Consider the following 13,245-nt stretch of genomic DNA (forward strand, 5'->3'; position numbering starts at 1 on the left):
CCTGCCCCCCCCCCCCCCGATGGGCTAGAAGTTGGTGCATGAAGTGTGAGCATCTCATCTCTTTAAATCTTTAGGCAATGAGAAGAGCTATTTCAAAGAACACAGCAATGTTGGTCTGCTCAGCTCCCCAGTTCCCCCATGGAGTTATGGACCCCATTGAGGATGTGGCAAAGGTGAAGTGCTTGCTAGAATAAAAGATTTGCTGTAATAATGTTCTGAAAGGAAGAGGGTAAATAAATTTATATCATTGGCAAGTGTTTTCTTTGTTGAAAGAACAACAAAAGTCTTGAACTTGTTGCTGTTGAAAAAATCTGGTAGAAAGAGCAGCAGGTTAGCTGGAAAATTGATTACCATTTCTAACAGATCAAGGGTTAATCAACACTGCTTGGACTAAAAAGCAGGCAGGGAATAGGCACTGTCAGGTTTTCTTTTAATTTATAACATAATTACTTAAAATTTGTCCTGAAAACAGAGGGTTTTAATGTTGAAGATATGACCCCTACACATTGCTGCCAAATTGCTTATATTGTGCTCTGTTTTGGATTTGAACCTTAGCAGACAGTAATGTCATTCTGGCATGGATTTTTGTAAAATTATGAACTTCAGATGCACACTTCTGTCTTCTAAAGCTAAAGACTGTGCCAGTGACTTGTATCCTCTTCCTGCTGTTGCGGAAGATGTATACGTTATATTTACTATGTGCATGAATTCAAGCTGTGCTTCTCTAGCTTGACAGTGCCGTGGTGTCACTCTGAAATTAAAATGGAAGTAATTGTGAAATTACCTATCTGGTAATAGATTTCTTCATTACAAGACCCCAGGCTGTGGTGAGATAAATGAGAGGCTACACTTCAGTATTAGAGGAGAAACAGTTTTAGTTTAAACGTGCATGTGTCTGATTTAGAATAACCATTCAGGGGAATATATAAAAGATTTTGAAACTGGCTTTGTTAAATGGTGTTCTTCACTGGAGTCCAGAAGGAGAGAACACCTAGGTATTTAATTTTTTATTGCTTTATGTTTTGAGCGGATCTTGTTTTAATGCATTATGGATACCCTTCTGAATCTTGTTGCATAACATCTATGCAGCAGCTACAACCGATGATTTAAAATAATAGGAAATATGTATTGGCCACATCTGAATGCATTTTTAAAAGCTAGAAACAAGAAGATGCAGGGAGAAGGCAGCTCTTTTGGATTACCATTTGACCATAGTTTGAGGACTGTTTCAGTGATGAACCCTTTTGCAAAAGTATTTGGGATCTCCAAATACAAAAAACAAAATGCCTTCACATACAAGGTTCAACTTTCTGAAGAAGTCCATTTACCTCTGACTTAAACTAACTAAAGTTTCTTGTCTGGTATAGCTGGCATTGAAGTATAGAATCCCCTTCCATGTAGATGCCTGCCTGGGTGGCTTTCTCATTGTTTTTATGGACAAGGCAGGGTTCCCGCTACAGCATCCATTTGACTTCCGTGTGGAAGGTGTGACTAGTATTTCTGCAGATACGCACAAGGTGAGAAGGGGGAAAGTTGGGGTTTGCATCTGATTGGATGGCTCTGCTTCCACCAAATGACACTTTTTCTGTGCATAATTCTTTAGAGGTAGTTAGTGTTTACTCTGGGCAGACATGTCTACAAAGAACTCCAATATCCAAGAAGAATTTCTAATACAAGCTGTATTTTCAGGCTTTCCTAATGCACTTCTTGTATTATATCCACTGGATTGTTCTGCAGTTAAGCTAAGTACAGCATAAATGCAACAGGAATAGAATTGCACATGACTGTGGAAACTGTCCAGAAACAAGTGTGGATTAATTGAACTTTAACTGAAAATATATCCTTAAACTATATATTCTTGCTGGTGTTAGGTGTCTGGAGACGTATTTTCTGTCCAGAAAATATTCAGTCCCTCTTTGTGGTAGATTTGAATGTGACCAGTTGCAATATAGGTAAGGAAATGAGAGAGAGACAGCCTATATGTTTTCAAGCACTCCTTCATTTGGATTCTCTATTGTAACTCGGGAAACCCATTTTGAGCTGGGAATAGGAAGAAGTGAATTAGTTTTTGTAACCCTGTTTCTCCATACAAGGATGAAACCTTTAAATGAAAATAAAGGGCAAAACATTAGGGCAACTAAAACTGTATTCAAAATTGTCTCTAGCTTCTGAAAAATATAGAACAGGTAATTGTAATTAATGTGTTTTGGTATAGTTATTGTCTTGTATGCTGTAAATTCAGTGGGTAGAAGGTATTGGATAGTTTTATGACGCATATAAAACTTGAAGCTGCACATACCAAGTACAGGACAGATCAAACAGTGCTTCATGGTGCAAGTTGATTCCATTCTACTACACTTAGGCAGTTTTCTCTAAAAACTGCATTGAAGAGGGCATTAGTAATTGGATCTCTACCAAGGTTTGGCATTCTTTCTTTTGTTAACTAATATAACATAATATTCAGGAGGGCAGTAGAGGAAATATTCCCACAGTTGAATACTTTCACACACTACATGAAGTGTGGGCATGTAGAGTGTCAGCAGTTTTTATTGTATACAAATTTTGAATTTTGCAGGGTTTTTTTTGGAGGGGGGGGAGCACATGCATTTGTGTACATGTTTAATGGCAATCTTTGTGTGTATATATATAAATCTCTTGCAGTATGGCTATGCTCCAAAAGGCTCCTCAGTACTTCTGTACAGTGATAAGAAATACAGACACTATCAGTTTTTTGTTGCACCTGACTGGCAAGGGGGGATCTATGCATCTCCAACCATGGCTGGTTCCAGGCCTGGTGGTATCATTGCAGCTTGTTGGGCAACTATGATGCACGTGGGAGAAGATGGTTATGTTGAAGCAACAAAGAAGATTATTAACACCGCACGGTTCATTGAATCAGAGTAAGTCTTTGGTATTATTTTTATTCTCTCTTAATCCCTTTTGGAGCCCTTGGCACCTCTTGAACCTGCTAACCAAAAGTACATGCAAAGGAGCAGAGTAAGGAGAGGTTGGGGCTCCAAAAGCTAAGTAACTGAGTTCAGAGACTAATGCCTCAGTTAAAAACTAAACCCTCTCATGCCACTTCAAGTTGAGCCAGGGGCGTAGGGATTTTTATCAAGTTGATGTTCCTGGGCCTTGCTTTGAGGTTTTATCTTTCATATAAATCATTAGCTGCAGAACGCTGGAAATATGAAATTCATCACTCTGGCGGCTGGAAGGAGGAGCCATCCTTCTTTCTCTAGAAGCACCCCACTGTCTCTTTTTTTTGGCTTGTTGGGCTGATGCTCTTGGCTACTCCGCTCTCTCTCTCTTTTCTTATGGTTCTCCACTCTTTCACACGGTCCTTTCCTTTTCTGAGTGTGCTCAACTGTCTATGCTATTCATAGCTTTTCATAAATAGGTAGTTGCTAGTGCTTGAGTGTGGCTAAGTATTTTTGTTCTCATGGGGTTTGTTCCAATGATATCTGACAAACTACTAACTAACTATGAGTGGTAAGGAGACACAATAAGGCTGCCTGTAGACTTACTGTAGTAAGATAACATGGTACCTGTGCACTCTGTTCATTCATTCACCCACTTATTTTAAATGGAGGATTTAAATATTCTGGAATTCAATGACTTGCACCTCTTATCTTTTTCAGTAAGATTTCCCTTTCACGTGTAGAGTGACCAAATGTTTTTTTCAGACTTTAGCTCAAAGTTTGCCTAATAAATTGAATCCCCTCTCTCCCTTTGAGTAGAAAACTTGAGGGTGAAATGTATTCCTTTCCTTCCATAAATGTTTCACATACATGGGTGAAGCTTCCTCAAAGCAAAGAAGGGAGATTATTAGGCCAGATGCCTTCCCGAACCCAGAAAGATTAGCAGGAGTTCAGTGAATTAAGACTTATCCTGTGATTTACCCCAGGTTCTCTGGGTGCTGGGTTTTCACTCTAATTTTCCTACTGGAGAAACCCAAAGACTGGTTTTCTATCTGACACTTGTGGGAGATGGAATAGAATCAAGACTATTCAAATAACTCTTAGATCTGTTGACTTCAGTTTGATAATGTGGGTGACTCATCTTGCCTTTGTGAGAATTGATTAAGTTTAAAGCTTCTAATACGCTGGGTCCTGATTTGAGTTCTTGGTCCCTCTGTTATAGCTGCTTGAAGGCAAATGTTTTGCTGCCTTGGGTAGATCTGTACAGTGCTTTCCATTTTGGCCTGAGGAAGCCTGCAAAATAGTTATCTTCCTGGTATCCATATCAAGAGAGAATAAAAATAAATAACTTTTTTTTTAAACTTTTTCAAGATTGCGGAAAATTGATGACATCTTAATCTTTGGCAATCCTGAGGTGTCTGTCATCTCTGTTGGTTCAGATACTTTTGACATCTATCGGTTGTCAAATTTGTTAGCCACTAAAGGATGGAACTTAAATATGTTGCAGTTCCCTCGAAGGTAAGTTGGCTACTGAAATGGAAGCTATGATTTTAGACGAACTGTGTAACCTGGCTGTATAAAATTATGGGTGTGTGTTTTGTATGTATGAGGAATTGACTTCTGATTTGCCATTTGACAACTTATGTTTAGGCTTCCTTTCCATGGGGATAGTGCTTTGAGATTCTTTTAAGGGTGCTGTGGGGTGCCACACAAAGCTGCACTCTTAAGTATCAGCTTGATTCCCAAGATAAACCCAGACATTTCAAATTGGTTTTGACACTGTGGATTTCCTTTGCCTTGCTGTGGGCTTTCTGAGCTTTTCGCAACAGAATAATTGTTCTAGTATTTTTCTGTAGTCAGAGGAGTGAAAAGTAAGAGCTGGCATTTTCTCAAAGGGTGTCTCAAGCGTATCAGGGGGTGTCTTGGATTTTAGGCTGACAACTACTGGGATAGCAGGTTCATCTTTATCCCTGTGTTAACTAACATAGTAACTAGTGCAAAATAAAATTTTAATGAAGATGGGGCAGTTGTAAATTTACGTAAGTTTTAGGTGGAAGTGAAGTTTTAGGTGAAGCTTTCTCCTGTACTCTTCCTTGATCTGCTAACACTTTTGAGAAGTACACATTGCTTTGTCTTCACTTGGATTTTCCATCCTGTTAATTGCCATGTGCTCACCAGCACAAGGTAATAGTAAGGGTTTTTTCCAGTGCAGATGCACACTACTTGGAATTTTAAAAGGGTTTGTGTTGATCACATCTAATAAAATAGCAATGTAAATGATTATTTCCCAAGGTACAAAACATGTCCCCTTTGGGTGTGTGAATGGCTGTTTAAAGAAGGCAGGAAGGGGGCAGACCTCCTTAATTGTTGCGATGAAAACCTTCAAAACATGAAGAAAGCAAAGAGTGTGTAGAGAGCCTAAAATAATAATTCAGAGGTGTGCACTGTCTCATTCATTTTAATGGATATTAACTTACATATTAATGATAGCAGAGTTAGCGTTTAAATATTTCATTGAAAGTGGAGGAAATACTTTTACAAAGATCCATACAGGTATTTCCTGAGTTAGGTATGTTTAGTTTTGGGACCATGCGTATAGAAGATAAGTTGGATGGTTTGTGGGGGCAGGTATTAAAATTCATAAGACTTTTTTACAATACTGTGGAGGGAGGTTTGATTGCTATTTCTGTGAGGAGGAGCTCAGCTTTCAAAAGTCTGAAAATAGCGTGGTATAATGTGTGTTCTATAGGAAGATTATTTGAAGGGGTAGCAGTGAGAAACTGCCTAGTGCCCTGAGCCATGTCAGCCTAGTTTTTCCCAGGCTGGGCTCCTCGTTTAAGAGGAATGGCATGATTGGAAACCTCTTGGTAACTCTAAAAATGTACTGTGTGGAGATTTCCAGATTTCCCATGGTTAAGTGACTAATCTTTACTTTCCGTTTCATCTTCAGCATTCACCTTTGCATTACATTGTTGCACACAAAAGATGGGGTTGCAGAACTGTTTTTGGAAGATGTCAAAGAATGCATCTTGGAGATCATGAAGGACCCTGGAGCCAAGACCACTGGCATGGTAAATCACTGCTGCACAACAAGGATAAACTTGGAATGAAAGTTTTAAATCTTAAAACTGATACTTTCCTCTTAGGGTAGTGAGTGCTTCTGTTTTAATCACTTTCTTTTTTTTTTTTTAACATAGGGTGCAATCTATGGAATGGCGCAGTCCATCCCAGACAGAAGCTTGGTAGCAGAGATTTCCCATGCATACTTGGACTCCCTCTACAACACAGACATCCCTTCTAGTGAAAAACACATGAATGGTTCTCCTGGACACCATTGAATATGTAGCATTTGGTGCCTTACCAGCCAGTACTGGGGTGATAGTTTGAAGAATTTCTGGAGAAAGGGAATTGCATTAGGCTATGATCTTTCTTTGTTCCTGCAAGTACAGGTCATGTGGCAGCTTGATCTATACAATTTGTTTCCCTTCTCTTCTCTCTCTCTATCTATTCCCTCCACACTCAAACTTCTTTTGAGCTGCTTTCACTTTTCTATCTGTTCAGTTTTAGTTCTATTCCGTCACCTTAGTTAACTGCCAAGGCTAGTCCTAAATGACTTGAATGGAATGGTAGTGTTTGTGGCAGTCAGAAGTCCATTCCGCAACCCCAAATTTCTCAGGTATTCTAAGCCTCAGTTCATTCCTTATCATTTCTTCCCCTTGGTTGGGGAGAGGGTGGGGGGACAGGGAATTCTCTAGACCTTACAGTTAGTGAACCTCCAATTAGGGTTCAGATTTTTAGTGTAAAATTAAAACTTTGGGATGCTCAAGACTGCTTCTTCCCAAGTTGGAGGTAGAAAGTGAATGGAGCATAGGTTTTCAATAATTTCTCCAACTGTGATGCAGGCTGTGGTAGGAAACTGCATTTAACAAATTTTAGGGACTTACATTTAGCGAACTGCACTGTGATTCCTTTCCTTTATTGATTTATCCTTTCAGTCTTTTAAGTTCTCGTATGGAGATACCAGTTAGGCATATTTTCTGTTGTAATTTCTTTGAATGACTTCCTTTTATGGGGAGTGGGAGGGTGGAGCAATGGATGACAAACCCCTTCCAGAATCTTGTATCCATTGGAATTGTAATGGGAAATTCTATTTTAAACCTAATGGATGAAAGGGAAATAAGTCCCACAGTACTCTTGAAGAACCACTGTCTGCTTAACAAGCTTTTCTAGAACATCTTTGTCCATCCATAAAGCTGTTGTATTTTGCACAAGTCTAGAGGAAGAGAGCAAAATGGTTATTTTATTGTGCTTAAACAGAAGGGTTTGCACTATCCTAAAATGCTGAAGTCAAGCAGTTGAGCCACACTCTGTGGAATGGTTAGGCACTGATGTGCAATCGTGACACCAAAGTTAACTTTTTTTACATCATCTTTTGGCATGAAATGGTGACTTTTGTAAAAGAAGTAGTAGTCTCTACCTGCTCTTTGCACTGACTTTTTTTTTTTTTTAAGGCACATTTTCAAAGGGCATTCACCAGTATGCCTTGACACTGCCCTGGGTTTTTCTGGGACTCCAGGAAGAGTGTGATGGATCGGCTACTGACTGTGATGTTTTGCCACAGTCGGCTTGTTATGGTACTATATTGAAAATAATCTCAGTGGCAAATTGGCCTCAGGTACAGTACATCCACCTTCACTACAAGATAGTTTTATTGAGCCAAGTCTTCTTAGTGTTACAAAGGTGCTGGCTTAATGCTAATAGGGATCTATTATGGTAGCATCTAATAAATACTGGATATCAAAATTTTGCATTGCATGGACAGTCTCTTTTGAGAATTAGCCTCACCTGCACTGTTTTTTTTTTTCCATCTCAGTATGTCCTGTACAGAAACTGCATAGAATAAACTTATCAAATCACTGCTGCCCCTAGAGCATACTAGAAGAAGCACTGATGATGCTAATGAGTCATGGGGTTAGTTGTGCAGAGCCCTATATTGAGGGGTGGAGTGCATTTCCATTTTTGTTATATCACTAGACACTTCAAGAGATGGTCTTGCTGTGCTACTCATTGTGGAAAATCTGCTGCACATCTTAAAGGGGTAGCTCTCTGGGTAGTACAAGATTTACTAGCAACCAAACTGATGCTGAGTTAAGCCTCATTGGCTTAATATGTCTGAAGTACACACTTGCCCAATAACTATCCAGCTTGCAAGAGTGAATTACCACACTTTGCAAAAGCAAATTTAGTTTTGGGCCCAATGTCTGTGGGGATGGATAATCTCATTTATAAATATGTCCATTATTTTCTACTCAAAAGATGCTATATCTTGGCCAGCTCATGGTTTTTAGGTTGTATGTGTCTGTTTTCTCTAAATTCTGTGGAAATTCTTTTTTTTTTTTTTTTTGGTCAAATTGCCTATTTATGCTTTGCCAACTTTGGTAGTCACAGTGTGGACTTCTTGATCCTGTTACTGTTGTGCCATTTGAGCATCACTGTATCACTATCAGAATTCACTGTACCTTGGATGGGGGTAGGGGGTGGTCTTCTGTATAACTGCTTGGTTACTTTGGCTCTCCTTTTAGTCCAGACTAAAAAAAAAAAAAGGGGGGGGGGGAAAAAATTTTTAAAAAAGGGCCCCCAAATCCCAATTCCTCCCCCAAAAAAAAAAAAAAGGGGGGGGGGAGAAATACTATTTAAAAATGGTCCCCAAATTCCTAATCCTCTCCCTAAAAAAAAAAACAAAACAGCAAAACAAAATCAGTTGGGTCTAACAAATCAGTGTTCCAGCTCATGTTTTAGATGTATTTCGCAACTTGCCTATCAGTCTAAGTGACTCCATTCTGAGGTTTACCTATGGTTAATGGTTGTGACTTTAACTATGTTTTATGTGAATTTGTTCTATACTGTAAGAATATGACACTGTATTTTATTAGTACGTAGTCTTCGTTTGCTTTTGTCTTTTAATATAGAAAACGTATCTCCTTTATCATGCATATTTGCAGTTTTTTTGGGAAGACCTGTGTCATTTAATACCTTTTATGTACTTAGCTTTAAAAGCTAAAGAACAGACTCTAATAAAAAACTTGATGGTACTTTTATAGGTGGAGGGATTTCCCAAAATATCAGATTCTGCCTTCCTGCAAGATACTACTGGATAGCTATCCAAATGTGGTATTAAACACTGGTAATGTTTGAGGTGTGAAGAATGGAGTTAATGGGTATACATGAGTCTTCACAAGGAAGTTTAAGTGCTTGCACATGTTTGATCTTTACTTATCAAACTGAAGACTGTCCTATGTGACATATCAGGATACAGTCTCCTTCTAAGCCATGGAGGTGTGTGTGTGCGCGCACACATGCGCAGAGTACATACAGTATTAGGATATTTTGTACACTAAATGTACACAGGCTATTTGCAGTGGGCCTATATAACAGAAGTTGATCTAATAGTGATTCTATATTTGCTTTAGCTCACTACTACCTAAAAATGCTATAGTGCATTTGTTTTAAATACTAATATAGTGCATTTGGGTATGCTGGCATACTTTATCTGCCTTTTACTGATGTGAAGCTGGTCCTAAACAGCATAAAATCTAGATCATGGCTCCTAACGTGTGGTTTATTGTTAAATAATGTGACTTGCAGCTATTGCAACAGCTCTTCCTTTCACTGTCCTGATAAGGGCATTATCTTTGGCATATTTTCTCTCAAACTGTTTAAAGGTGCAGAAAGCAAGTTATACTGAAGAGATGTGGATTTATTCAGGTATGTGCTGGAGCCAGTAGAATAGAAAAATGACAATCAAGTTAGCCACTTGAAGAGCAATTCCTAGGATTTTGGTAAAGACAGTTACTGAATTTCCCCAGCCGAAGTAAAATTTGGTCTATTAAAAGTAGCAGTTTGAATACAGAATAACTTACTTACCAAGTTATTGCAGTAAGTGATGTCCCTCCAACAGTGTCAAAATACATTTTAATAGTAATACTCTTTTCATCTAATTTTTGCCTGAAAACAGAATACCCTTGTATTTTAAAATGTGTGGGGTTTTTTTATGCATTCACTTTTTTCAGAGACTTACTACATCTGCAGTACAACCTTGAATACTGTCTTTTCTGCCAGTCTCTGAGCCAAGGATACCTTTGCCTGTTTACAGCAAGTTGATGGCTAATCTAAGTAGCTTTATAAGTTCAATTCTGTGAAAGTCCCCTCATGTGAGGAGTCCTGAATTCCCTTCTGGATCCTGTTTGGTTGCAGTGCCATTTTACTTGGAGGTGCAGATCTGTAGATGCATGTGCAGCTTCCCAGAAGTGATTTGTTATGCTTTGCAACAATGTTAAGACTTCCCTCTGCAGTGGAGGAAGAGTGGAGTAAATTAAAGCATTGTGATAGCAAGAGCAATTAAGTGAAAAGGCCAAGGAAGTTGCTTAGTAATTTGTTCGGTGAAAACTGTGTAATGAATATTCCATTCAATTGGTGAACAAGTTGGTTATAAACACTTCTTTGTAAATGCTTAGAAACGTAGCACGCTTTTTTGGTTCTTACCTTTTATTGAATAGCCATTTGCAATGCAGGTGGCTCCCACATGCCTTGTATAATACTGCTTGAACAAGGATTACATGTAACCAAACTGCACATCGCATATCCAGTACACAAGAGAGACACGGTCACATATGTTACAATAGATAGTAAAATATAGTTATTAGGTAAGAAGCAAGAACACAACTCTTTGGAAAGAAATACTTATAACTGTTTGTTTATGCAGTTGTGTGGCACTACTCCTTCTGGTAAAGGTTATACGTATAGAAAACGCGAAAGATCAAGCAACTTTCATATTGGTAGACCAAACAGGAATCGAGACTGCTAATTTCCAGACAAAAGTGGATGCAAACCATTAAACAAAACGTACATCCTTGTGAGTAAGAAGTAGGCTAGGGCTGCTCAGTCCATTGGAAATCTTGAGCTGTGGTAGAGAAACTTGCTTTGTCTTTCTCTATCGGTAATTGCTTTTTTGTTGTTTTTTTCTATCAGTAATTGCTTGGCAAATGTATCCAACTGCTCTTGATGATTGAAAAGTGAGGCAGCAGTGGCTGTAAAAATCAATTCTTACTTTGCCTTATTTAAGACAGAGAAGCTGCAACCTGCTCTATGAAAGTGGCCAAGTTGATATCCCGCTCAGATAAACCTGCACATTCATGTGTACTCAAGGTGATGTGTACCTAAAACAAACAAAAACCCATGCTGCAATTAGTGTAGAAAACAATGATAGTCTAAACTTATCCCAGTGTTGTAATGTTTACCTATCTGAAACAGGCTCCACTATTATTTTTTCTTGTAGTGCTACAAATAAAATCTCTAATAGTTGGAAGGGAAAGCAAAAATACCAGAAAGGAGTGAAAACACTATTGCACTCCAATGAAAAAAGGGATTGGACAGACTCTTAGAGGAAAATGGGCATCAGTAGCTATTGAGCATAGGAACTGGGGATACAGCTTCTGAATGAGAACTTCCTATACCTTAAATGCTAGAGGCTGCATGTGAGAAAGGAACAGTGGGGTGGGGGTGGGAGCCCTGCTCATACCCAGTTCACTCTCCTTGTCAGCATCCGCCCGTCTGCCACTGTGTGGCACAATGTACTGGGCATGAGACATGTACGGGCTGACCCAGTAAATGGCAGTTCTTAGGTTCTTACCTCTACCCAACTTCCAAGTCTCACTTCATATAAACAGCTTCTTTATCTTGATAGTAGAAATAGCTAAGTGTTATATGTTTTATCCTTTGTTTAAACTTGCAACACCCTCCATGTTTAAGATCTAATAAAACCCATTGCTTTCCTTGTACCTTGTTGTAAACGTTGAACCATTCAGGGTGGTGGTCCAGTTTTTCTGCCTGTAAGGCTACTCTGGTCATGAAGCCAAAGGCCTGCCCAGATAAAATGAAAGGGAAGTTAGTTTTGTGCTGTGTCTTTTTTTTCCCTTTTCTTTAAAGTTTGTTTATCCTATATAGAAATAACTTTTAAGGAAGCCATACAGGCATGAATTGCCAAAAAGCTGCTTTTGCTCTGGACTTCCATAGGATCTACCCATTTGTGAATGGGAATAATGAATGAAAAACATTGTCTGGTTCAGTGGTTTGCATCTTCCTTCCATGACCTGCTCTAAGCGCTCCCCTCCTGTCCCTCACCCCCAAAAAGTGAGGTCCTATGATCTGCAGTACAGGAGACCATTCTGGCCTACATGTGTTAATTGAATAAAAGATGCTTCAATCAATTTCTTTATTACACTTCGTGCCCTAAACCACCAGGCCACTTGATGTAGCAACCCAGGTGTTAGTTCTGTACCCGATTGAAGTCCTTGAAATGGAATTCCTTGAAGATGGCATCTCTCCCATCCACCTCATTCCAGCCTACAGCTCTCAGGTTTGGTAGCAGCTGCTCCCTCTCCTCAGCACTCAGTCTATGGGCTTTTCCTGCCTAGGAGAGAAATGCAAAATGGAAGAATGGTTTAAGATGACAAGGGCTAACATTTGCGGAAGCAGAGGTAAGGCCTCCTTTTCAGGGGAGGTAGAAAGTAGATGCTCAAATCCAGGAATGCTGAAATAAATCAAGTATATGTGCAATGAGGCTTTCACTGCTCTTGTCCTGACCCGCAATATTGGGTCAGTAGCCAAAGCTGGCTGGGACGCTTTACAATTGGTAGAGGATATTACATGATTTGCAATGTTCCTGTTCTGGATTGGGTCTGTCTTTACTATACTCTACAAACTGGTCTAAAATGTTGGTGGTGGTTCCTGAAGTTTTAAGCTTATTTCTAGTTTTAGGCTTAATTTTGCTAGTGGGTAGAGATTATATGTTCCTACCAGCCTTCTGTGCCCTGCCATTTTAAAAAGTCCACAGCATGTAAATGCACAGGGAGGGAGAGTTGTGTAACTAATTGAAAGTACTTGGACAGTGGTTGTCAACTGGGGGTATGCATACCCCTAGGTGTACTTAAATAGGGGGGTAGGGGGTATGCAGAATGAGCTGCTTGAGGGGGAAGCACTGCTGACTGGCTGCTCTGCTGGCAGCTTCACCTGCCCCCAGCCCACGGCTGTTCACATGCCCTGGGCAGCATCTGCATCCTCTGTCAGGCATTTCCCCCTCACTGATGGCTAAAGGTGCCCAGCAGGGTGGGAAGGGGCTGGGGAAACCTGGGAAGCGTGGGGAAGTAGTAGCCTGGGCCCCTACGAGGGTGAGGCTTGAGACTGCTGGGGGGAGCACCCCCTGGGACCTCTGAGCCAGACGGGTGGGGGGGGGGGGAAGGGCCGGGAGGCCCCTGTCCCCGGTTGC

General features: G+C 39.9%; 2 protein-coding genes across 3 annotated transcripts in view; one reads left to right on the forward strand and one right to left on the reverse strand.

The window, feature by feature from the left end:
- SGPL1 (sphingosine-1-phosphate lyase 1) overlaps positions 1 to 8,545 on the forward strand; it is a 43,428-nt gene extending 34,883 nt beyond the window's left edge. Inside the window, exons 8-13 of the mRNA XM_019507816.1 lie at positions 75 to 173; positions 1,368 to 1,517; positions 2,662 to 2,900; positions 4,293 to 4,439; positions 5,872 to 5,992; positions 6,119 to 8,545. Of these exons, the coding sequence (XP_019363361.1) occupies positions 75 to 173; positions 1,368 to 1,517; positions 2,662 to 2,900; positions 4,293 to 4,439; positions 5,872 to 5,992; positions 6,119 to 6,259 (897 nt within the window). The 3' untranslated portion in view covers positions 6,260 to 8,545. The remainder of the gene's footprint in view (positions 1 to 74; positions 174 to 1,367; positions 1,518 to 2,661; positions 2,901 to 4,292; positions 4,440 to 5,871; positions 5,993 to 6,118) is intronic.
- Positions 8,546 to 9,974: 1,429 nt separating this feature from the next.
- The window catches only part of PCBD1 (pterin-4 alpha-carbinolamine dehydratase 1), a 23,186-nt gene continuing 19,915 nt past the window's right edge, over positions 9,975 to 13,245 (reverse strand). The window contains exons 2-4 of one of the 2 annotated variants that reach the window (XM_019507817.1): positions 12,259 to 12,390; positions 11,760 to 11,840; positions 9,975 to 10,267 (exon numbers count right to left, since the gene is read on the reverse strand). In XM_019507817.1, coding sequence (XP_019363362.1) covers positions 10,109 to 10,267; positions 11,760 to 11,840; positions 12,259 to 12,390 — 372 coding nt within the window. In that variant the 3' untranslated portion in view covers positions 9,975 to 10,108. Of the gene's footprint in view, positions 10,268 to 10,403; positions 11,138 to 11,759; positions 11,841 to 12,258; positions 12,391 to 13,245 lie in introns of those variants that run through there. The other variant, XM_019507818.1, reaches the window with a different exon arrangement.

The sequence above is a fragment of the Gavialis gangeticus genome, unplaced genomic scaffold, assembly GCF_001723915.1.
Source record: "Gavialis gangeticus isolate Ggan-Ray unplaced genomic scaffold, GavGan_comp1, whole genome shotgun sequence".
NCBI lineage: Eukaryota > Metazoa > Chordata > Crocodylia > Gavialidae > Gavialis > Gavialis gangeticus.